Consider the following 26,272-nt stretch of genomic DNA (forward strand, 5'->3'; position numbering starts at 1 on the left):
GATGACCGATTTAAAAACACTGCTTCAGGAAGCTTCGGAGCGTTATGAATCAGTGTATCGAATCATGATTCAGATTGCCTGCCTCACTGAGCCATCGGATTTCATCAAAAATATCTTAATTTGTGTTCTGAAGATCAACTAAGGTCTTACGGGTGTGGAACAACATGAGGGTGAGTAATAAATGACAGAAATTTAATTCTTGGGTGAACTAATCCTTTAAATAGTAGATCAGTATGTTGGATTTGTACATATTCAAATATATGTAAATAATCCTGAGCCAACAAACTGTACATTTCACACCAGTGTTATTTTAACATCATTAGGATACGACTACATTTTTTATTAATTTTTTAATTAGTTTTTATTTTATGTTTTGACACAGCAGCTCAAACAGAGATTTTATTTTAAATCAGCTTATTCATCACAATAAATAAAGCGCGCACAAATGAGTGTCACGTGCTGCTGTTTGGTGGAGTGAAGACGTGCGCATCTGATTGGCTGCTGGTAGGTGACGTCAGCGCTCCGTCGCGGAAGTGGGGCAAAAGTCACGGCGGAGTGTTTAACACAAGATCCGAAGACTTTCACGCTGAAACATCATCATAAACATAAATATCATCTAAACATGTCTGTGCCTTTGACTTTCGACGGTCGAGTGGTGCTGGTGACGGGAGCCGGTGGAGGTCAGTTTGAGCAGCATTAACTCATGCGTTTGTGCAAATAAATACAAGTAAATTAATGCAATATATAATGCAATGATCACTAAAAGAGATATGTATTGATCTGTGCAGAAATATGATCAGACAAACGCTTTACAGCAGTAAACGGAGTACATAATAAACGACAAGACTGTATTCTGTATTATTATCATCATCATTTTATTATGAAAACTGCTGAAACATGTATATATACAATCAATATAATTGTTTAATGTTTATGAACTTGCTTAGTGTCTTGAGTTTAAAGTCTTTTCTAAACGCTTAACGTTAAGCGTGTTGTTTGGTAGCTTTTGTGTGCCGATCAAAGTTCAAACAGCAGATATGGCTGAATGACTGATGCCCTCATGATGATATGAAGCTGATATTGATAAATCTTGTTCATCATGTGTGTTATTGTGTTGTTGTGCAGGTTTGGGGAGGGAATATGCGCTGGCGTTCGGTCAGAGAGGAGCAGCTGTCATCGGTGAATCGATCCTTATATGATTCAGTTCAAATGAGTCGCTGCTTATGATTCGGTTTCTAGAACTCTGCTTTGTGTTCTTCTTCTTCTTCTTTACAGTTAATGATCTGGGAGGAGATATTAAAGGAGGAGGCAGGAGCTCGGCGGCCGCTGATAAAGTGGTGGAGGAGATCAGAGCTAAAGGAGGGAAAGCCGTGGCCAACTATGGTAGGCGACACACCTGTCAATCACACCTGTCCTGATGGAGATACAGTCCTGATCTTGTATCTTCACTTCACAGATTCGGTGGAAGACGGCGAGAAGCTCATCCAGACGGCGTTGGATGCATTCGGACGAATAGGTGAGCTGAAATATGATGTGATATAATTATTCACGATGTTGTGCATCAGTGCCGCCCACTTTTTCACAGCGTTCCGGAAGTATTTTGTCTATTCAAGGGATTTAAAAGAAAATAGTATTTGGTTATGAATCAAACCAACAAGCTACAAACTTTGATTTGAAGAAAAGCACTAACAAAAACACAAGACTTTACAGCTTTAATGAGGGAAAGAACTACAATCCCATAATGCATTGCCAATGACATCGTCAAATTAAAGAACGATGGAGAAATAGAAAACTATTCATTGCTAAATATACATAGTTTTATGCACTGAGAGCACTGTGTTGTTTTTCAGATATCGTGGTGAACAACGCGGGGTAAGTTGATGATTCTGATCATGTGACTTTCTGAAAGCGAATGGCGTGAGCTGTAATTCTCCTCTGGTGTTTTCTGAAGGATTCTGCGGGACCGATCTTTCGCTCGGACCAGTGACATGGACTGGGGTACGTACCGATATGTTGAGTCAAGCAGCTTTATTTCCAGAGTAGTAGATTCGAGGCACTTTACCATAGGACATATATGGGTTATAGCGCCACCTATGGTCCGATCTCGATAAAAGTTGGCATGCTTGTTTAGAATCTTATGTCACATGTGCTCACCTATTTTCATGAAGTTCTGCGTTTTCCATTAGGATTTATAGGCTTTTCAGTATATTTTGCCATGCCCATGTTATAGCGACCCAAAGGGAAAATTTCAACTTTATTTGATAATTATTGGCTTAGAGAGTCCAGAGAATTATATTGTGTTGGTTTTATTCAGATTGGGTGAAAAACCTCGGACTAGATCGCAAAATTAGGTTTTTTACATAATTTTGAATATTTAGCGAACAATTTGATTGACGGCAGTGATTCTTGAGGCAAAATTGTTGAGTATGAGGAGATCTATCAAATGATATATTACGTGAAATACAGTGTTGCCAACTGCTTTCAATTAAAAGTACCTAAAACTGGTAGCTAAATGTCACTAGATAACATCAAAATGGCAAAATCATTGATCTATAATATAAACATGAATATAGATCAGTGGGCAAAAGATAAGGTTTGTTCAAGAAGTTGCTAGATTTGACCCTAAACCTTTGGAAAAAGTCTCAAAAGGGGCGGGGAAGTCACTAAATCTAGTGACAAAATCCCTAAATTGGCAACACTGGTGAAACACCACGTGATTACAGAAGCGTAAAACTCGTTAGCACCAACTAGTGGCCGATTTCTTTTAAACTTCTTACAGACCTCTAGGGTCATGAGTCGAACATGGCCACCGAGTTTCGTTCTGATTAGCCTCCGTTAACCTTGTCTAATAGGTGGTCAAATTTCATTGGCCGATGATGGCCATGTTTTTTGAGATACGCCAATGTCCTCATAGACTATCATGCCCCCTTGGACCAAGACACTGCATGCCAAATTTCAAGTCAATCAAACTTACGGTTGCATAGTTATAGCGGTTTTCATGTTTTTTTTCATGTTATAGCGCCACCAAGTGTCCAATTGCCAATTTTGTTTTACTGTGACCAAAGATTGAGCCCATACACATGTGTACCAAGTTTGGTGAAAATATCTCATTTTGTTCAAGAGTTATAGCTATTTTAGTAAAAGTGGCCCCGCCCACTTCAAACATTTTGGTGGCCCTTATGGACCGTGAATTGAGATTTCAACATTTTTTGGATATTTATTGACAATCACACACCGGAGAATCTCACTGCACTGGTTTAGTTCCGATCGGGTCAAAAATCTAGGACTGGTTCGCAAAAAATCCAAAAATCTCGCATTCCAATGATATGAGCCATTTCGTACTTTTCCCCGCTGTAGCGCCCCCGTCAGGCCAATCGGGGCGAGCCTTGGTGACGTTGTAGATGGTGTGAGTACTACCAGCCCTCAAAGTTTCAAGTCTCTACGACCTACTGTTTGATCTGCCCGATCACTTTTAGCACTACGCGCTTGAACCCTTAATAAAGATATTGATTGATAAGTGAGATCTCTGATTCCTTAAACTTGAGATTGAAAAGTCCTGAATTTCATCTGTTTGAACCCTGTTTTTTTTCAGACCTGATTCACCGCGTGCATCTGAGAGGCTCGTTCCTCGTCACGCGAGCCGCGTGGAACCACATGAAGAACCAGAAGTTTGGAAGGTACGGAGAACGACCGAGTTTGACTCTTTCACCTGAACGTGTGATGGTTTCATCCTGATGTCTGTTGGCAGGATCATCATGACGTCGTCTGCGGCGGGCATCTACGGGAACTTCGGACAGGCCAACTACAGTGCGGCCAAACTAGGTCTGCTGGGTCTGTCCAACACGCTGGCCATCGAAGGGCAGAAATACAACATCCACTGCAACACGGTGGCGCCGACCGCAGGATCTCGCCTCACAGAGACCGTCATGCCACCAGGTGCCTGAATGAATCCGCTGTGAAACGCATGATTTTGAGCGTGAGACTGACCGCTTGTGTTCTTCTTTCAGACCTGGTGGAGTCGCTGAAGGCCGAATACGTGGCGCCGCTGGTGCTCTGGTTGTGTCACGAGGCGTGTCAGGAGAACGGCGGTCTGTTTGAGGTGCGAAGAGCCACTTTTATCAGGAACATTCCTGTAGATCACGGCACTAGCAATGCATGAATCCACAAACTGTATATACTGTACCTTGAATGCATTAATTGCAGGATAAAAGCATCTGATAAATGCACAAATGTAAGTTTATCCATCATCTCAAGCTCAAGGTATACATGGAAAAACTTCAGCTGCTGTTTGTGTTTTTAGGTCGGTGCCGGCTGGATCGGCAAATGTAAGTTCTGCTCCGCTGAAACTCTTGATCTCTGTGGGAGAAGATCAGCGTCAGCAGCACAAATAGATTTGTGACTCACTGTTAGACCGCCTTTACATATATTGGTTATATAATGAGTTTATATATTATATAGATGTATAAACATTTCATATGTATGTTGTTATATATCATATTGTTTATATAGAAGTTGTTCCTTCAGAGTGTGTGTGTGTGTGTGTGTGTGTGTGTGCAGTGCGCTGGGAGAGGAGTCTAGGCCGAACTGTGCGGCAGAAGAACAAGAGCATGACGCCGGAGGCCGTGAGAGACTCTTGGAACGAGATCTGTGACTTTACCGATGCCACCAAACCCGCCAGCATTCAGGGTAACGGACACACACACACACACTCATGCAGTGATTACAGCTCGTTAGCAAATCAAACGCTTCCATCGAGAACATCCAGATGTTCTGAAGTGCACATTAATGAACCTGCTCACTGTGTTCATGAAGAGTCGCTGCAGACGCTCGTGGAGGTTCTGTCCAAAGTGGACGCTGGACGGGGTATCGGAACCAATCCGACCGGAGCCGCAACGACAAACCCCGTGAGAAACACTGATAACACACTGCAAATAATGATGTTCTTCCTCAATGTTTCTGTCTTGTTTTCCAGTATAAATGTATAAACATTATAAATGTTATAACAGTATAAACATTCTTAAATCAAGATACATTTACTGGAAAAGCATTTTATTAAGATATTAATATGAAAAATGAAGTGAGTTGAAGCTTAAAACAAGAACAAACATAGCTGCAAGCAGGAATTTAGGGGCCAAGCACGAATAGTCATGGCCGGGAGCATCAGACCAACTACAACAATGAGCAAATAAAGACCTTTTAAGATGATTTTAAAGAGGACCTATACACAAGATATAATATCAGTCTCTGGTGTCTCAGAATGTGTCTGTGAAGTTTCAGCTCAAAATCCCCCACAGATCATTTATTATAGCTATTTTTGTGTATGTCCCTTTAAATGCAAATGAGCTGCTGCTCCCCGCCCCTTTCCAAAAGAGGGTGGAGCTTTAACAGCTCACGCTTCGGTTGCTCAACAACAACAAAGCTGGAGAATCTCACGCAGCCAAAATGAGGATTGTCAGACTGGAAGTTCGGCTGATTATGGCAAAATTGGTATCTATTGAGACCAGTTACATTAGGCTAATTTAACTCAAAAGTTATTAGCATTTTTAAAAAATGTTTCATCACAACTTTGCTCCGAAACTTTTTGAGTACAGTCATGGCATGATACCAGAGACATTTACAGAGTTTCGTAACAATACGTCAATGTATTCGTAAAATATAGCATTTTGCGACAACATTCAAAATGGCCGATATGGGAAAATCGGGTATCGTTCGACTCTGCATGCTGCATCGAATCTAAAGAGACTAGCTTTTTTTATTTTTGGCCAAACCGTTCATAAGTTATAATCAAAAAAGTTTGAAAAAGTAGGTTTTGAAAGAAATTAAATTTAGGACTGGAAGTTCGGCCGACTATGGCAAAAATCGGTATTTATGTTCTCGGCATGACCTAAGGAATTTATTAAGACTGGTTTCATTACAATAGGCTAATTTAATAAAAAAGTTCATAGCATTTTTTATAATTTAATTATACCTTGGATATTACCATCAGGGCATGGTACCGGAAACATATACAGAGTTTCGTAACAATGCGCCAATGCGTAACAATGCTATAAAATATAGCATTTTGCGACAAAATTCAAAATTGTTGATATGGGAAAATGGGGTATCGTTTGACTTGGCATGCTGCACCGAATCTAAAGAGACTAGCTTTTGTGATTTTTGGCCAAACCGTTCATAAGTTATAATCAAAAAAGAGGCATTTTTCATATCTCCTGACCACTAGGTGGCACTGCGTCAAAACTGCAGGTAGCCTCAGATTATGGCTCTCATAACACACAAGAAGTTTGGTCAGAATACACTAAAGCGTTGTGGAGATATAGCCTCACTTCCATTTTGGCGATCTCTTCGTCTAATTCATTGGTGTGTTATTTGAGAACGGTTTGAGGAATCAACTTTGTCTAAAGATGATATGATTCAATTTTGGTGAAAATCGGACACCTGGTCTAGGAAGAGTTTGAAAAAGTAGGTTTTGAAAGAAATTAAATTTAGGACTGGAAGTTCGTTCGACTACGGCAAAAATCGGTATCTATGTTCTCGGCATGACCTAAGGAATTTATTAAGACTGGTTTCATTACAATAGGCTAATATAATAAAAAGTTATTAGCATTTTTAAAAATTTCATTAACTTTTCTCTGAATCTTTTTGAGTAACGCCAGGGCATGGCGCCGAACACACACACACACACACACACAGAGTTTCGTAACAATACATCAATACATTTGTAAAATATAACATTTTGCGAAGACAAAATTCAAAATGGCTGTCACCCAAAACGGCCAATATGGGAAAATTGGGTATTGTTCGACTCGGCATGCTTCACCGAATCAGAAGAGACCAGCCAAACCGTTCAGAAGTTATAATCAAAAAGGGCCATTTTTCATATCTCCTGACCACTAGGTGGCACTGTGGTGAAACTGTGCAGGTTGCCTCAGATTATGGTTTTCATAACACACACCAAGTTTGGTCAGAATACACCAAAGCGTTGCGGAGATATAGCCTAACATCCATTTTGGCGTGCATGGACTTTCATTACAATAGGTTAATTTAATCAATTTATTAGCATTTATTGAAATTTCATTATAACTTTGCTCCGAAACTTTGAGTACTGATAGGACATTGTGCCAGAGACATATACTGAGTTTCGTAACAATACGCCAATGCATTTGTAAAATACAGCATTTTGCGACAAAATTCAAAATGGCCGATATGGGAAAATTGGGTATCGTTAGACTTGTACCGAATCTAAAGAAACCAGTGATCAACTTGAATTCCTTAACTTTTTGTCGGCATGGTCTAAAGATTTTCTGATTAAATTTTTGTGAAAATCGGAGGAGTTGGAAAAAATAGGTTTTTCGAAAAACTCAAAATGGCGGAAAAACGTTAATGACGGAAAATTATGTCATCAGGTGCAATCGAACCGTCTTGAGCCAAGGAATTTATTTCCTATAAATTTTGTTTCTAGCCCTTACAGTTAAATAGTTAACAAACGTGAGTGCAAATTTGGACAGTTGGTGGCACTATAGAGGGTCAAGATTATTTTCTGACTCCATTAACAGATATTTGCTCTTGTTTTAAACACAAGCTCACTTCATTTTGAGTCATTTCTCAGTCTCAATATCTTCAGTCATTTCTCTTCTCCAGTAAATGTATCTTGATTTAAGAATGTCTAGATATTTGTGCTGAAGAAAGTCAGTAACCATCAGCAGCTCTCAATCAGGTCCAGTGAAGTGTGTTGTGGTGTTTGCAGTCTGCGGCGGTCGGACAGGCGCTGCCGGAGATGACCTTCACTTACACACACATGAACTGTATCCTGTACGCTCTGGGAGTGGGAATGTCCACCAAAGACCCCGATCATCTGCGGTTCCTCTATGAAGGTCACCAGGAGTTCAGCTGTCTGCCCACGTTCGGCGTGATCGCGGCCCAGAGCGCCATGACGGGCCTCGGCAGCATTCCGGGACTCGACATCGACTTCACCAGGGTGAGCGTCCCGTGAGTTACCGCATGTCGTCTGTGTGCTTCATCCGAGCGTCTGTGTGTGATCCGCATGCGTGTCTTTCAGCTGCTGCACGGAGAGCAGTATCTGGAGCTGTTCAAACCGCTGCCCACATCAGGTGATCATCAGTAAATCGCTCAGCGGCTCCTCATGCCCTCGCCTCATGTGTTTGCTGAAGACGTTTCTCTCTCCTCAGGGACGCTGACGTCACGGGCCATTGTGGCTGATGTCTTGGATAAAGGATCTGGGATGATCGTCCTGCTCGATGGTGAGTTACAGGATCAACAGAAGACTGTTTAATGTTTCTGAAAGAGTCTCTTCTGCTCATCTTTATTTGATCCAAAATACAGTAAAAATGTGAAATATTATTATAATGTAAATCAGCTGTTTTCTCTGTGAATATATAGTAAAGTGTAATTTATATCCAGTGATCAAAGCTGAATTTTCGGCATCATTACTCCAGTCTTCAGTGTCACATGATCCTTCAGAAATCATTATAATATGATGATTTGATGATCAAGAAACATTCATGATTATTTTTCAGGATTCTTTGATAAATAGAAAGTTCTAAAGAACAGCATTTATTTAAAATAGAATCTTTTGTAACATTATAAATGTCACTTTTGATCAATTTAAAGGGTTAGTTCAACCAAAAATTAAAATAATGTCATTAATTACTCACCCTCATGTCGTTCCACACCCGTAAGACCTTCGTTCATCTTCAGAACACAGTGGTTCAATATTAATATTATAAAGCCACGAGAATATTTTTGCACCGAAGCTTCCTGAAGCAGTGTTTTGAAATCGGTCATCACTATATAAGTCGTTATTTTGTTTTTTGGCGCTCCAAAAATATTCTCGTGGCTTTATAATATTAATATTGAACCACTGTACTCACATGAACTGATTTAAATATGTTTTTAGTACATTAATGGATCTTGAGAGAGGAAATGTCATTGCCATCGGATTTCATCAAAAATATCTTAATTTGTGTTCTGAAGATGAACGATGGTCTTACGGGTGTGGAACGGCATGAGGGTGAGTAATTAATTACATTATTTTAATTTTTGGGTGAACTAACCCTTTAATGTGTCATTGATGAATAAAAGTATCAACATCTTACGAAAACGCTTTCGAACTGTCATGTGTTTGTCTATATTTATATCTGTGTGTTTCAGTTCATACGTACAGCGGCGGAGAGCTGGTGTGTTATAATCAGTTCTCGGTGTTCATCGTCGGCGCTGGAGGGTTCGGGGGGGAGCGGATGTCCCAGAAGGCCGTGGTGAATGACGCGTCACGCTCACAAACGCCAGCTGGTTTGTGTCGCAAACAGTCATTAACTTCCCAGTGTGTTTCTGATGTTTCAGGTCACGGCTCCTCCTCCAGACAGACCTGCTGACGCCGTGATGGTAGAAGAAACGTCTCGAGATCAGGTGAGATTCGACCTCATAACTTACTGAAATTACACCAGCATTCAAGAGTTTGGGTTTTTAAAAGAAATAATACTATAAATGCTGTTCTTTTAATCTTCTGACAAATAAAATGTATCAATGAATGATTCAGAATAATTTCTTAAGGATCATGTGACACTGTAGACTGGAGTAATGATGCTAAAAATTCAGCTTTGATCACAGGAATAAATTACACTTTACTATATATTCACATATATACAAGTTATTTCAAATGACAAAAATATTTCACTGTTTTTACAATTTTAAAAAATTGATTAGAATAAAAAGTACTATAAATACAATGAAACTAAAAGATAATAAATAAATATAAAAATGTATTTCACAAAAACAATAATAAAATAAGATAAATAAATAAAAATGATTAAAATAAAGTAATAAAAATTGTAAATGAAAGAAAAAAAAATGAACTAAATAAAAATAGATTAAAATAAAATATAAAACAAGATACTAAATAAATAGAATAAAATAAATATAAAAATGTATTTAACAAAAACAATAAGATTTAAGTAAATAAAAATGATTAAAATAAAGTAATAAAAATTGTAAATGAAAGAAAAAAAAATGAAATGAACTAAATAAAAAGATTAAAATAAATTAAATATAAAACAAGATACTAAATAAATAAAATAAATATAAAAATGTATTTAACAAAAACAATAATAATAAGATTTAAGTAAATAAATAAAAATGATTAAAATAAAGCAATAAAAAATAAATGAACTAAATACAAATAGATTCAAATAAGATTAGAATAAATAAAAAACAATAATAAAGCAATAATACAAAATAATATTAAAGAAATAAGTGATTAAAATAACGAAAAAAATAACAATTAATAAAAATAGGTTAAGATAGTATTAAAGAAATAATATTATTTATTATTTTAATATTTATTAAATAATAAATTGAATAAAAATATATTAAAATAATGTAATAAACAAGATACTAAATAAAAAAAAAAATTAAGATATTTAAATGTTTTAAAATAAAGCAATAATAAAGTTTAATGTTAATAAATAATGTATTAAAATAAAATTGAAAAAACATTAACCTAAATAAATAAATAAAAATGAATAAAAATAAATAAATAATAAGATTAACCAAACACAAACTGTTGAATGCTGTTTATGATCGTAAGAGTCATTTATGACGATGAGTTTGTTGTGTTCAGGCGGCTCTGTACCGCTTGAGTGGCGACTGGAACCCGCTGCACATCGACCCCAGCTTCGCCGCTATGGGAGGTACGAGACGCTCTCTGTGAACGTTAAAATACTCCAGATTAATATCAGAGTCATCCAATGGAGTGAGTTTGGGGCGGGGCCATCTGTTTGACCGACCAATGACAGAAGCTGCTCTGTTTTCTGACCGTTGACCCGCAGGATTCAAATCTCCCATCCTCCACGGCCTGTGTTCGTTTGGCTTCGCCGCGCGTCACGTTCTCAAGCAGTACGCAGGAAATGATGTTTCCAGATTCAAGTCCATCAAGGTAAAGCAGCGACGACAGCGAGACTGTAACCTGTTCATCACAAGCATCACATTTGAAACACTCAGAATTCATCCTGCGAAAACCATTTTGACACTCAGGTGCGTTTCGTGAAGCCCGTGTATCCGGGACAGTCTCTGCAGACGGAGATGTGGAAGGAGGCAAACAGAATTCACATTCAGTGTAAGGTAAGGAAAATTTGTTCTCCCAGAATCCTATTTTTGACCGGAGTAGCCGCGGGGCGAACGCCTCTGAAATCATGATTTGTTCTGGCTTTCTAGGTCAAGGAAACGGGAGCGGTTGTGTTGTCGGGAGCGTATATAGATTTACACGCCGCTGCGGACGCTTCCGTCAGCGCCGGGCCGCCGCAGGCACGTCAACATTCACAGGCTGTTAACACACACATTATTACACACACTGAACCACTGACCGAGGATCCTGTTCTCTCACGCAGACGGACGGCCTGCAGAGCGATCTGGTGTTCGCTGAGATCGGACGCAGGATCAGAGATCTGGGCGAGGAGCTGGTGAAGAAGGTCAACGCCGTTCTGGCCTGGGAGATCATGAGGGACGGGAAACGCGTCAGACAGTGGAGTGAGTGTGTGCTGGAGAAGAAAAGTGTTCCCAAAATAGATGATGAAAACTAAGATTAAACTAAATAAAAAAACTGATTACATTAAATAATAAAAATGTATTAAAATAAAGTATAAAAATTTAGATGAAACTAAAATAAATTATGAAAATATAAAAAATATATTTAAAAAAAAGCAATAATAAAATAAGATTAAATAAAAAGAATAAAATAATAATAATAATAAACATTTAATTAAGTAATAAGATTGTATTAAAGGAATAATAATATTAGAAGAAATAAGTTTTTTAATAAAGAAATAAAAATATATTAAATAATATATTATATATTAAAATAAACATAAAAAAAATAAAATTAAAATAAATTAATGTTTTCAAAAAAGATGATTAAAATAAAAATGTATTAAAATAAATTATAAAAAGAGATGAAACTAAATAAATATTAAAATATGCATTTATTTAAAAACCAATAGTATTAAAATAAAGAATAGAGAAAACTAAATAAAAAAAGATTAAAGTAAATAAGATTGTATTAAAGAAATAAAAAAGATGTATTAATAAAACAATAATAAAAAATAAAAGTAAATAAATGATTAAAATAAATAAATGTATTAAAATAAAGCAATAAGTAAATAAATAAAATTATTAAAATAAAGAAATAAAACTAAGAAATAAATTTACTAAATAAAATATATTAAAATAAATAAAAAAATAACATTAACCTAAATAAAAAAAAATTATCAAGATTAATAAAAATGTATTAAAATAGAGAAATTTTCAAATTTAGTTAAAATAAATTTTAAAAAAAAGTACTAAACCAAATGTATTAAAATAAAATAAAGAAAATTAAATATTAAAATAAATAATAAAAATATGAATAAACTAAAATAAATAATTATTAAATAAAAATGTATTAAAATAAAGAAATATAAAACAGGATTAAAATAAATAAAATTGTATTAAAATTTTAAAAAAAAATTAAAAATTAATTATAAACTAAAAAATTAAAATGTATTAAAATAAAGAAAGCACCAACGCGATTCACGAGTTCAAGTCCCGGCTCGTGGTCCTTTCCCCATCCCGTCCCCCTCTCTCTCCCACTGTCCTATCATAATAAAGGCAAAAACGCCAAAAATAAATCTAAAAAAAAAATAAAGAATTACTGCATCTAACAGTACAATATTATAATGTAATAGAAACGATTTTTTTCCCACATATTTATAATGTACATTTTGCGCAGTATAAATTGGGTCTTCATGCATGAGCTGCCTGTAAAATGTAAGGATGTGGGGCGAACAGCAGATGATGCGTTTCCTCTTTCAGCCATGGATCTGAAGACGGGACGTGGCGCTCTGCTCAGAGATGCCGACGGCGGGCGAGCCGACGTGACCTTCACCGTCGCGGACGAGGACTTCATGGACGTGGTGATGGGAAAACTGAACCCGCAGAAGGTACCCGCGCTCCTCTGGCGTCAGCCGCCCGGCTGATCCGTTACTAATGCTCGCGTCCGTTTCTCCACAGGCGTTCTTCGCTGGCAAGCTGAAAGTCAAAGGGAATATAATGCTGAGCCAGAAGCTGGAGGCCGTACTGAAGGACTACGCCAAACTCTGAGCCAATCAGCATCGATTCACTAACATTCACACTAATAATGATGGATATAAACCAGTTTCTAATGAAATCATGAATAAAAACAGCAAAATGTTGCATTAAGTCATTTATTTTCTCATTACAGTATTGTATATTACAGGTCTCTTCATACTCATTATAAAATTAGATTCATTTGCGTATATATTCACATTTTGAGAGGTTAAAGGGCAGAAAGCATGATCACTACAGCCGATTCCTAAACTGGGTGAAGAAGAGAGAACACCACAATGACCTTCATCAGATAAAAATCTCTCCAAAGAACGGAAGAAAACGCTTGTGCCCGAGTCGACAGGTAAAAGAAAAGCGTAAAAAATAAACCCTGAACAACGTTCCTAAAAACAAACGTCTGCAGAAGCCTCGATGATTATAAATAAGCTTTATATTTAACACAGAATCATCTCATCAAGTCTCGTATTTACATCTGAAAATAAAAGTAGCTTCCGGTTACGGAGTCTGAAGTCGCAGACGCGAGCCGAAGCGGATCAGCGAGGTCCGTTCTCGGGTTTATTGGTCATGGAATGATGCTTCAGCTCGGATCTCTACAGAAGTGCTTCATGTGCAGAAGAGCCACTCGATTTACGCCGTTAAAGCTCATCATCTCCGCCGACTGAATACTGCTTGTCATCGTAATGTACAATACCTTCCCACAGAATGATTATCGCAACAGCAGGAACTACCACACGCTCCGGCGCCGGAGATCAGGGATGATCGGTAGAAATATAAGGACACTTATCACTATATTTAAATCTAGAGCACGATCACAACACCGCTTAGCAACAGTTTGGCTAGTTAAGGCTTTACTGATATATATATATCTCTAACTGTGTATGCTAAAGGTACAGTGTGCTTTGAACACGTCCGTCCTGACCCTGTACGATTGGCTGAGGATTCGAGCGGCGACGTGCGTTTCCCCTCTCGTATTGCTTGCCTTACCGTGTGCAAAGAAAGTCAAGAATGAGCTACATGATAAACTTCACGTCGTTCCTCGCGACGCTGCCGTAAACACTCAGGGCGTCCGGCAGAATGCGCATCTTCATGGTGCCGTCCGCTCCGCAGGAGAACATGTGATTGGCCGGGGCCGTTTCGATCTGCATGACGCCCGTGCCGAGGTTGCGGAAGAGCGACTGCCGGGCGTGTTCGTTGTTGAAGGTGTGCAGGAGGGTCTGTGTCGACATGCTCCACACCTGACGGAGCGACACATGCGTTATTAGTCAAGCGATTAACAACTTCATTAGTCGTTTTTAAGTAAGACGTGTTCAAACCTTGATGTTTCCTTCGGCGGAGCCGCTGATGAAGCTTCCCTCAGTGGCGTCCACAGCCAGCGCTTTGACGGGCGAGTCGTGCGCCTGGAAACTCTGCCGCTGGACCTTCAGACTCAGATCCAGGACGCTGATCCAGCCCTTCCGGCCGCCGCTGATCAGCAGCTGCTGTTTGGACGCCAGAGCCAGGACCGTGGCGCCGGAGTCATGGCAGCTGAAGGCTGGATCACACACACATGACTGAGTGATTGGCTTGTACGGTTGAATCCTGTGTGAATGTGTGTGGCGAGGACTTACCGTGAACCAGACTGTATGCCGGCGTGACCAGTGTATCCCACAGACACACGTTCCTGTGACGAGAGGAAAGATAAAGACGTTTATGCAAAAATGCCTCCTGAGATTTGCATTTAAAAATGAAATTTCTGTCATTAATTACTCTCCCTCATGTCGTTCCACACCTTCGTTCATCTTCAGAACACAAGTTAAGATATTTTTGATGAAATCCGAGCAGTATATGACTGGTCAGCAATACAATCGACACTTTCAAGGTCCAGAAAGGTACTAAAGACATCGTTAAAACAGTCATGTGACTGCAGTGGTTCAACCTTAATGTTATGAAGAGATGAGAATACATTTTGACAACGACTTTATTCAACAATCTCTTGTGTGTCATTCTCTTACTCAGGTGACGCAGTCCATGTTTACGTTCGAACGCCGGCTCAGTATTGGCCAAAGCTGATCACATGATCAGCACAATGCATCACTCAGGAGCCAGCCAATAATAAGTCGCCGTTCTGACGATGAACCTGGAAGCACTGGACGTAAATAACGTAAGAGAATGACACAGAAGAGAAGAGATTGTTGAATAAAGTGGTTGTTTTTGTTTTGTTTTTGCACACAAAAAGTATTCTCGTCTCTTCATAATGTTAAGGTTGAACCACTGCAGTCACATGACTGTTTTAACGATGTCTTTAGTACCTTTCTGGACCTTGAAAGTGTCGATTATATTGCTGACCAGTCATAAACCTCTCAGATTTCATCAAAAATATCTTAATTTTTGTTCTGAAGATGAACGAAGGTCTAACGACATGAGGGAGAGTGATAAATGACTGAACTAACGCTTTAATTCAATAATTTAACTACATAAAGCTTGTCAAGACAAAGATAGATAGATGCTCTTTAGATCTGTGCGTGTCCTGCCGTACCTGTTGTCTGTCGACAGGCCTGCGGTGGCGATGAGAGACGACGAGCCCACAAACACAAAGTCATTCGCCGTCTTATTGTGACACTGCAGCGTCTGGAGGAAAATGAGGAAGAGAATATGATGAGGAAAACACAGAGCATCCCGGACAAGAGCAGAAATCAGAAAGAGCTTTACTGCCACACAATTGTTTACTTCCAGTGCACACATATAAATACAACAAGACACAGTAATACAATGAAACAATAAAAATGTATAAAGACAGTTAGGTTGAGACAAAATAAACACATTTACAGTATAATGAATGACATGAATCTACAGGATATTGCTCTGAACAGTAACTACTACGGTATGACATCAGACACGGGCACGCGCACCAGATAGGGTTTGGGTGTGTTTCCTGAGGTGCTGGTCTGCCAGAGGCTGAGCGCTCCGTCCGCATCCACGATCCCAAACTGCAAAACACACACAGAAGAGCTGGTTTACACGCGCCGCTCTCACATTCTCTGTCTGCCGCTGTGCTTTCGGCTGACGCACCTTATTGCCCTGGTAATTGAAGCGTATTCTGGTGACCCTGGAGTTTCCTGGACTCCTGAAGCAGGTGATCTGCTGTGAGTGACCCCACTCGAACATCCGCACGCTCCCGTCCTGAGCCCCCGTCAGATCTACACACATGTTGAGCATGCTGGTCGATCATCCAAATACACGTGGAATGGCACGGAATATCATAATCATAATCATAAACTCACCGAAACTCGAAAGGCTTCACAATTTCCCATCAAAATAAAAGTTTGGTTTAACTTGAAATTGTGACAGAAATATATTACTGTTACTGTACTCAATACTACCACTAATAATAACAATAAATAATTATTAAATCTCTATTTTTAAGGAATAATCACAATTCTTCCATGTTTTAATTTTAATAGTAAAGCTGTTGTGCAGCGCTTTGTTTGATAAAAAAAAGTGTTTAATGTCATATGATTAAAAGATAAATTAATATCTTATGCCTTCATTTGATTGCCAGAAAAATTAAAATACACACCACCGAATTTCTGAAAAAACAAAAACAAAACATTTCATAGAAATGAAATAAAAAAATAATAATAAATGTTGTTGTTTTTATGAATTAAATTAATTAGACATGCTTTTTAATTATTAAAATTTAATTAAACCATTAAAATGGAATCAAATAAAAAATAAAACATGTTTCATAGGGTCCTAAAAAATGTTAAACTTTTAATAAATTGTTAAATTGTATGAGTTTCATGATTTCAATTAATTAGACATGCTTTTTGATTACTAAAATTTAAAATCAACCATTAAATGAGTCTAAAAAATTAAAACAGGGAAAAAATAAATAAAATGGAAAAAACAGAATAAAACGGAATTTGTGAAAAAAAAAAAACATTTCATAGAAATTAAATAAAAAAAAAAACATAATACATGTTATTGTTTTTATGAATTTAATTAATTTGACATGCCTTTTAATTATTAAAATTTAAAACCATTAAAATGGAATCAAGTAAAAAAAAAAAAACATATTTCATAGGGTCCTAAAAAATGTTAAATTTCATGAGTTTCATGATTTCAATTAATTAGACATGCTTTTTGATTACTAAAATTTAAAATCAACCATTAAATTAGAGTCTAAAAAAATTAAAAGAGGAAAAAAAAAACTGAATAAAACGGAATTTGGAAAAAAAATAAAACAGATTTCAGAGGCCCTAAATATACAGCCATGTTGAATTTTAGCCCCCAAAAATGCATTCTTTTCCAACACGCTTTTTTGTTTCAGAGACATTTGTCGTTAATTTACTTCCATTCACAGAATGATGCGAGTACTGAAAGTGGATGAAGACGAGCCGCCGTCACTTACAGTACGGCAGTGTGGGGTGTGATGTCATCCGCCTCACGTTGTTGATGTTTCGTTTGATGAGCTGCGTAAACAAACAAGAGCATAAAATCAGCTGTACGGAGTGAAAGCGAGCCGGTCGGCGGCGTTATTGACGTGCTGCTCACCACGGCGGCTCCTCTGCCCGTCTGCAGGCCGCCCAGCCAGGGCATGTTGATGGGCGTCCCGGGGCTGCTGTGGGTGTAGGGCGTGCTGCCGTGCAGAGAGCCGAAGTCGTCCCGCGCGTGCACTACCAGGAAATCATCCGTCCTGTCACAGAACACAAGCTGAACTTACTGATCACCAACACACGATCACGTATGTTGCTGGAATGACTGCGAGACTCACCCTTTGACCTCCGTCTCCGCCTCGTCATCGATCCACGTCAGCACCTGAGTGGCGAGGATGGAGGACACGTCCAGCTCTTGGATGTCGTGTGTGGAAGCGATCACTAAACAGTTGCGATTGGCCTGGAAGACAAAGAGTGGCTCTTTATGCATCAGCCGTCACAGAGATCGAACGCAATAGCAGAACTTCCCGCCACGGCACCTTATTGATGGCGAACGCCGTGATGATGTCAGACTCCTTGTGGATGATGCGCGCTTTTCCTCCTGGATATCCCAGATCAGCCTCAATCTGCAGGAGAAGCGAGAACACAGTGACATCACCAACACTCGTCACAGCTATCACGTCTCATGGCGTTTAGGAGGAGAATCACATGTTGGGCGTGTTTATAGACTCTTTAAAAGGCCTTTCTGTCATGAGGAGAATAAATGTGGAACAATCCAATTCATTCACTAATGTTCATGCTTTAAAAGCAAGAAAATAACATCTGCAACTTGCTGAATATGTCCTGATACACAAAGAAAACAAATCTAGGTCAGGACTTGATGTTCCCCTGCTGAACTGATGCCATGCGCTTCAGATCTGAATGCGAGTTTGCAGTGAACTGTGGGGGATGGACGCTTCTGAGGACACTTTCTGACCAGTGGCCGGGTTGCATAAACTGCTTGACTAGTCAGTCAAAGACTGGTCAGTTACATAAAAACATAGATTGGTCTAATTTAAAACTGTGGACTGAAAGAAAAGCATGTCAATTTCAATTGAAAACATTTCACAAACAATTTCATTATTAAAAATTCAATAATAATAATATGGAAGCCGGTATTAGATCACTTAGGAATGTGATAACTTTGTACTGGTTTTCATACTGCATTATATCTTTGTAACTGGAGTACATTCGGTATACCGTACTATTGTTTTCTTTTTGGACCTTTGTTCTGAAAAACAACTTATTCAAAAACTATTACTAAATAAAGTTAATAATATTTTTTAAAACGGGGTTCAAGCGTTACTCCATAAAAGTTGGCATGCTTCTTTAGAGTCATATGCTGCATATGTTCACTTCATTTCGTGAAGTTCTGAGATTTCGTTTAGGATTTATAGGCTTTTGAGCATATTTTGCCACGCCCCTTTTCTAAATGACCTTGTTATAGCGACCCAAAGGGAAAAGTTCAATTTTTTTTTTTATTATCATTGATCTAGAGAGTCCAGAGAATTGTCCTGCAATGGTTTTGTGTGATCGGGTGAAAAACCTAGGAATAGTTTGCATTTTTTTACATAATCACGAATATTTACTGAACGATTTAATTGACAGCCGTAGTTCTTGAGGGAAAGTTGATCAGCATGAGGAGATCTATCAAATGATATGAATATTGTGTGAATGTGTGAAACACCATGTGATTACATAGGTGTAAAACTCATTAGCAGTTTCTTTCAAAATTCTCACAGCCATGAGACGAACATGCAAACTGAGTTTCGTTCCGATCGGCCTCCGTTAATCTTGTCTGATAGCTGCTTAAATCTCATTGGCCAATGACGGCCATGTTTTTTGAGATGCGTCAGTCGTGGCACCTCGGACACAGACATTGCATGCCAATTTTCAAGTCGATCGGACTAAGTAGTTATAGTCGTTTTCATGTTTTTTTTTTACTGTTATAGCGCCACCAAGTGGCCAGTCGCCACATCCTTTTTCATGTGACCACAGAATGAACTCTTACATAGATGTGCCAAATTTGGTAAAAATATCTCATTCTGTTCACGAGTTATAGCCATTTTAGTAAAACTGGCTCCGCCCACTTTGAACGTTTTGGCAGCCCTTAGGGACAGTGAATCAACTTTATTTTGATAACTATTGACAATCAGACTCCAGAGAATCTCACTGCACTGGTTTGGTTCAGATCGGGTCAAAAACCTAGGACTAGTTCGCAAAAGTAAGTTTTTCATAAAATCAAAAATACCCGAAAATTTCACCAAATACGCTTTTCTCAGCTGTAGCGCCCCCGTCAAGCCAATCGGGCCTTGGTGACGTTGTAGACGGTGGGAGTACCACCAGCCCTCAAAGTTTCAAGTCTCTACGACTTACAGTTTGGTCTGCCTGATCACTTTTAGGGGAGAATGATGATCCTTGGAAAATTTAACAATTACATTAGAGTTTCAGCGCTATGAGCTTGAACCACTAATAAAATGGATCAAAAATTGAGGGTCAAATATTATAGGTAGTATTCTTAAACAGTCTGGAAGGTGAAAATAGATTATTGAATTTTTAATAAGAAAAATTAAATAACTGCTAGTTGGTTGAACTAGTTTGTAAGACTTAAAGGATTAGTTGACTTTCAATAAATAGTTCCTGATAATTTCCTCACCCCCATGTCATTCAAGATGTTCACGCTTTATATTAACAAATGCATGTGCTTCCACCAAAAGCGCACTTTCGTATTCTTCAAAAAGCTTACGCTTTGTCCTACGCCTTCCCTATTCTACTTACAGAACGAACGCGGCGCCAGTTCTGTTTTTTTCCCTAAGTTGAATAGGAAAGGTGTAGGATATACAGCGTAAGCTTTTTGAAGAATATGGAAAGCTGAAGCACTTAGAAGGCAATAATTTGTGTTTATAAAGCATATACAGTTGTATTTTTTAGAAAATGTGCAATGGTTTCTCTAGATGAGACTCTTATTCCTCGTCTGGGATCATGTAGAGCTCTTTGAAGCTGCACTGAAACTGACATTTGGACCTTCAACCCGTTGAACCCCAGTGAAGTCCACTATATGGAGAAAAATCCTGGAATGTTTTCCTTCATTTCTGAAGAAAGAAAGACATGAACATCTTGGATGACATGGAGGTGAGTAAATTATCAGGAAATTGTAATTCTGAACTGAACTAATCCTTTAAGTTGTGTCCCAAATGACGCACTACACACTATGTACTCTCCCATCTGGTGTATGAGTTTAACAAGGTTATTTTGAGTTTTTAATGATCCAAATTAAAAGTGCACTTTTTTTGTTGGAATTTTCACAAAGATCACACTATTTATACTACAAAATGGCATAAAATAGTGCATAAGTATGTGGATTGGGACAGTCTTAATGTGCTTATGCAACTGAGTCCAGCAGGACTTGCAGGGTTGCAAACGGGCTGAAAATTTCCAGAAACTTTCTGGAAACTTTGCAACCCTAGCAGTGACATTTATTTCTATCATTGTTTAATGTTACTGCTGTGAGTTTCATCACATTAACCATCGTGACAAGATCCCAGAGAGCTGCAGCAGCCGCACAGATATTTGACTTTTAGCTCATGTGACCGTCAGCCCTAATGGAAAGTGGTTTCAGAAGTGAAGCACAGATGAATCAGAGCAGGAACATGAGTTATAATCAGTTGTGATTCCAGGATAAAAGTGACGCATCTTAAAGAGCCTTCAGATTACAGATCACATGACTGGGTGAGGATGAGGAGCGGAAGCTGTGTTAGATACCTGGTTGTGTGTGGAATCCAGCAGCACACTGTCAGTCTCCTGATTCAAGAGTTACGACGAAACATGCAGGTCAATCACACATCACAATCCACAATTAGACGATTAATTACCACATGTACAACACAAATATTAAAGACATTACAGGCATTAATGGCTAAACAGATCATTACAAACACAATCAGAAGGGGTGAAATCAAGCAGATGACGGTAAACAGGGGCATTCTGGGAAATATACCTCATTCATATCTCGTTTCTTAGTGAAGATGTTTCTTATGAACGTTTCCTGAACCTCCTCCTGTTTGACCAAGTACTGCCAGAGTCGTCTGACGGGCAGGGCAGAGCGCCGGCGCGACCTGAGCACAGAACGACACCGATCACGCTCAGAACGGCATCGCGAACGACACGCGTGAGCCGCGTCACGTACCTGAAGGGTGTGTTTGTGGGCTCGAACAGGGCCTTGTGCCGCAGGAGGGCCGGTCCCGACGACACGCTCTCCTCCAGCAGCTGCGTGGAGATGAACTTTGATGGAGGACCTCCAAAAATCTCCAGCCTCTTGAGGAGCAGCTGCTCCCATCGCTGCAGGGTCTTCAGAGCGGCGTGACAGAGCGGCGAGCACACGGGCAGATCTGACACACACACATCATACTATGACCTTATTTCACAGAATTAAAAAACATCACGCATGTCTGCAGTTAAAGTCTCAGTACCTAAGAGGTCATGACCTGCCGTTGGGTAGAAGGTCTTGAGGTTGAACTGCACCATCTGCACCATGGCCAAGCGCATCAGACACCAGCTGCACAGGAACATCATCATCACATGTCATCATCATCACAGCACAGCCGCACCTCGTCACATGACTCACAGCTCACCTGTACGAGTTACTGTTGGAATGTTCCGCCAGAGGAGAGTTGGGATCAAAAGAATCTTCATCATCATCATCATCATCATCCTCCTCATCCTCGCTGCCCTGGCTTTCCTCGGAATCGTATTCCACACGGCTGGCGGACGGAGGAAGGTACGGCTACAAACACACAAACGACATTAAAGCATCTGCACCATATCAAACCGCTGGAAGCCGAAGAATTAAACACAAACCTTTGCGATGAAATAATCCCAGATGCTGAGCTCAGGCGGCACGAAGCGCTCTTTATAGACGGATGTTTCCGGCTCCATCACGGGTCTGGGGCTGATCGGACTGTCTGGAACCTCTCTGGAGCTGCTGCGTGACGAGCGTAGCCGGAAACGCCGCTGCTTCCGCTCCGCATCTTCCACTGAGTAGAGAGCGTCAGAAGCTTTAGTGAGCATAACGCTTTGAAGGATTAGTTGACTTCAGAATTCAAATTTCCTGATAATTCAGGAAAGCATTCCAGGATTTTTCTCCATATAGTGGACTTCACTGGGGTTCAACAGGTTGAAGGTCCAAATGTCAGTTTCAGTGCAGCTTCAAAGAGCTCTACATGATCCCAGACGAGGAATAAGAGTCTTATCTAGAGAAACCATCGGACATTTTCTAAAAATGTTTGGACCTTCAACCCGTTGAACCCCAGTGAGGTCCACTATATGGAGAAAAATCATGGAATGTTTTCCTTCATTTCTTTTCAACTGAAGAAAGAAAGACATTGGATGACATGGTGGTGAGTACATTATCAGGAAATTTTAATTCTGAAGTGAACTAATCCTTTAATATCACTGGAGCTGAACAGTGAAAACCGTATAACGTGATCATTTTTGAATTGCTAAAAACCAAATAATTAATAAAATGACATTAATAGCAGATTCTTTCCCATACTTAACAAATAACACATTAAGTGGTCAGACCGCACATAAAACAATTAAAAACATGCAGTGCAAACGCCCTTTTCAAAGTGCCTGTATTATGCTAAATGTTGTTTAGGTCTCCTACAACAGGTTCACACTCATCCAAGGTCAAAAAACACTTTAATTTTCTCATAATATCCACTGCAGCATCAGCTCAGTGTCTTAAACGCTTCGTTCAAAGATTCAGTCTCTCTAAACTCCGCCTTTCTGAGAGCTGCTCTGCTCTGATTGGTCAGAAACCCAACGCTCATTACCATATCTGAATCTCAGCTCTTGATTCACAGTGATACGAACAGGCGTCGGTTTCACCGTATCAATCTCATCAAAGTGGATTTGCTTTGACAACAGCGTCTTCTCGACACGAACAACACGAACCAAACTCTTCCAGTCTCAGATAAAACTACAGTGATTGAGGGCGGGGCAAAGAGACGCTGTTCAGCCAATGAAGACCAGAGGCAGGCATTATGTAAATTAGTAACAAATCTACGAGCAGGAAGTGAGACTGGAATTACTGACGACTCGTTTCAGGCAGTTCAGAATCAATTCTTTCTTTTGGGAGACAAAAACTCATTTATCTGAACTTTAAGACTTTTTACACTCACAAACAACTCTATTACACTAGGGCTGGGTATTGCCACAGTTTTCACAATTCGATTACTATTCACATGCTTTCGATTCTATTACGATTTCAATTCAATACAGATATTTTGAATGTAGTATTTCAGTTTCAGCACATGGCAAATTTTCAAGGAAAAAAAATTCAACTAATGCTGTAAGCTACACATGAGAGTCAGCTGGTGCTGCTATAATAATATTGAAGGTTAAATTAACTGTAGCGTATGCACACGTATCAGGATAATCAATAAACTTTGGAATGTTCAGAACGCTTTTAGCATGCTGGACTGGGTTGTAAAACCCCCCCAGAGACTGACCAGATCCACATTCCAACACCCCACACACACAGGGACACACAAAAACACACACACAGACAGACACAGAAACACACAATCATACATTTTCAACTGTATTTGTAAACTACCACTATGCTGAAATATATATTTCATATATTTTTAGGGCCTATGCATGTTTCCTAGTGTTTAAATGAGTGTATTTGTGCTAGTGTGCATTTTAACGATATAATTTTGTCTGTAAACCATAACTTCTCTCCTATGCCTTTCTGACCTATCGAGTTTGATCTCGTTTCAAAGCTCCGGACTCGAGCTATTCATTGAGACATGTCACCAAACGGACAAATGTATTTTTCTATGTGTTTAATGATACTGTGAAGAACGCACTCCATTTGGAGATCTGATCTGAGAGTCATAAATCATGCAGATTAAGTCGTGAGGCCAAACAAAGGAAAAGCTTTCCCGCCAACTTTGCACCCATGTTATTGGCTACCCCACCTCAAGGAGGTGTGTCGGCTTATCTGTCATAAAAGCAAAGACGCACAATTTCTTGTGTGTTCTCTCCCGATTGTCTCACGAGCATCTCATGCACGTTTTTCCCGGACCCCTCCGGTGACCACGCGCTGCCACCGCGCTCAGCTTCGGGATCGCCATCTTCCAGCGAAACTCACTCTCGTCCTCAGTTCAAACCTTCCCGCTGAACGGAGGAAGCCAACGAACTGCACCAGCGCTAACCTGAAATTCGACACACGCAACCAATGCAAGTATACTGCCGTTTCTCAATCTTAGATGATGAAACTGATTTCCGTGCTGGCTTAGGACTGGTTGTGAGTTTGCTACTTGCCTTCTCTCTCTTTCCTTCTCTACTTCTATTCTTGTACATAGGTGTGTATTTTCTTGTATATATATTTAGATGTATAACCTCTGTATTCGTAGTTTGCATATATTAAAACGTTATTCATGCTCGATTGTTCTGTTTGTTCTTTCAGCGGAAAACCCAAGTCACTTTAACGTTTTTCGATCGCTTTATGCTTTAGTTATTTTCATGGCCAGAGAATAACTCCGTTTATAATATTCTGTGAGGGACTTAGTTTGCTGGACAAACGAGCAGTTTCTCTAAATAATTATTAAACCAGAACTAATCATATATGTAATTGATTATAATTCGTTGTAATTGATTCACAATATATGTTTAATTCCCCATTGGGTCGATATATGAATCATAATTTATTCATAACCTTATGAATTATTATATTCATATTTCATCCATAAATTGATTAATAACCGCTACATTTCGTTACATATATTATTTGGTGGAGAATGCGGGCAACGTTTTAAACTTGGTTTTCGGTAAAAGAGCAATGTAGAATAATTTTGTATGATTTAACTTACATGCGCGCTTTATTCAGTGAGAAGACGCACGGGTCCTCACTACGCACCGTTAACAAGCTGCTGTTTGTGTCTAGAAACACTGCAGGCATAGCCTTGGTTGACCGTGAAATACACTGCAGTCCATTGATATCTCAAGCTCGTATCTGTGAAGGACGACAATCTTTGCAGTAAGTTACAGTTTTGAGTATTAATTTCCGCTTGAATAAACGAATTGAATCGTGTTCAGCGAGTTTAGAGGGTCGTGGCGAGATTCCTGCGATCACTCTTTCGAGGCCTCATTATATTTACCCGCTATTAAATCTGAATTTCTTGTGTCGTCCAAAAATTCACAATAGCCGGTTTGCTCCTGGGTTACGTCGTTTGGACTAGCTACCCAAAACCACGTGATCCCCGTTACAGATCTAATCGGAAAAGCAGTCCGTCTGGTTCATCGATTGATGTGTGAGAGTTTGGAGCTATATCAGCATCCTGATCCAATGTTGATTTGTAACCCGCGGCGAAGGAATCCCGCAAGCGTTACATATTCGCGTGCATTAAAGTTTGCACCAAAGGGACTGATTCCCAGAGTTGTGTACCCGTGAGTAAAACGGTACACATATATTTATGAAAGAATCCGCTGAGGTTCTATAGTTGTAATCGTGACCGTGCAGTTAAAACAGCGTAAGGGTCAGAAACCCACAAGCGCGCTCGTTTTTGTATCACGAATTAAAGAAAGGGGATGCAGTAACTCTGAACAGACGCCAGAGGGCAGTCTGCTCAGGTGTGCCACCCCTCCCTACTTATTGGTTGTGTGGACTCAGTGACGCC

At 39.3% G+C, this 26,272-nt stretch overlaps 2 protein-coding genes across 5 annotated transcripts in view; one reads left to right on the top strand and one right to left on the bottom strand.

Annotated features, from left to right (window-relative positions):
- Positions 1-527: 527 nt before the first annotated feature.
- On the top strand, positions 528-13,196 carry hsd17b4 (hydroxysteroid (17-beta) dehydrogenase 4). 2 transcript variants are annotated; one of them, XM_067394235.1, is made up of 24 exons: positions 528-680; positions 1,126-1,179; positions 1,276-1,383; positions 1,457-1,516; positions 1,851-1,872; positions 1,952-1,998; positions 3,593-3,677; positions 3,749-3,936; positions 4,008-4,099; positions 4,301-4,325; positions 4,558-4,686; positions 4,813-4,904; positions 7,745-7,975; positions 8,057-8,108; positions 8,187-8,258; positions 9,169-9,272; positions 9,358-9,423; positions 10,634-10,703; positions 10,842-10,948; positions 11,047-11,133; positions 11,227-11,316; positions 11,400-11,538; positions 12,859-12,986; positions 13,057-13,196. In XM_067394235.1, exons 1-24 carry the CDS (start codon positions 623-625, stop codon positions 13,144-13,146), a joined length of 2,196 nt encoding a protein of 731 aa, XP_067250336.1. In that variant the 5' UTR covers positions 528-622; the 3' UTR covers positions 13,147-13,196. The 2 variants fall into 2 exon arrangements, 1 of the variants encoding a protein (XP_067250336.1); XR_010895925.1 differs by lacking the exon at positions 13,057-13,196 and having other exon boundaries at positions 11,047-11,128.
- A 935-nt stretch (positions 13,197-14,131) lies between these two features.
- Positions 14,132-26,272, bottom strand: part of dmxl1 (Dmx-like 1) — a 42,913-nt gene continuing 30,772 nt past the window's right edge. For 2 of the 3 annotated variants that reach the window (XM_067394233.1, XM_067394232.1), the window contains exons 30-45: positions 22,443-22,618; positions 22,217-22,368; positions 22,055-22,140; positions 21,772-21,973; positions 21,583-21,700; positions 21,348-21,386; positions 18,086-18,172; positions 17,885-18,006; positions 17,665-17,806; positions 17,522-17,582; positions 16,180-16,307; positions 16,020-16,097; positions 15,647-15,738; positions 14,739-14,791; positions 14,445-14,662; positions 14,132-14,366 (exon numbers count right to left, since the gene is read on the bottom strand). In XM_067394233.1, coding sequence (XP_067250334.1) covers positions 14,142-14,366; positions 14,445-14,662; positions 14,739-14,791; positions 15,647-15,738; positions 16,020-16,097; positions 16,180-16,307; positions 17,522-17,582; positions 17,665-17,806; positions 17,885-18,006; positions 18,086-18,172; positions 21,348-21,386; positions 21,583-21,700; positions 21,772-21,973; positions 22,055-22,140; positions 22,217-22,368; positions 22,443-22,618 — 1,979 coding nt within the window. In that variant the 3' untranslated portion in view covers positions 14,132-14,141. The remainder of the gene's footprint in view (positions 14,367-14,444; positions 14,663-14,738; positions 14,792-15,646; positions 15,739-16,019; positions 16,098-16,179; positions 16,308-17,521; positions 17,583-17,664; positions 17,807-17,884; positions 18,007-18,085; positions 18,173-21,347; positions 21,387-21,582; positions 21,701-21,771; positions 21,974-22,054; positions 22,141-22,216; positions 22,369-22,442; positions 22,619-26,272) is intronic. The other variant, XM_067394234.1, reaches the window with a different exon arrangement.

Source organism: Chanodichthys erythropterus, chromosome 9 (genome assembly GCF_024489055.1).
Source record: "Chanodichthys erythropterus isolate Z2021 chromosome 9, ASM2448905v1, whole genome shotgun sequence".
Taxonomy (NCBI): Eukaryota; Metazoa; Chordata; class Actinopteri; order Cypriniformes; family Xenocyprididae; genus Chanodichthys; species Chanodichthys erythropterus.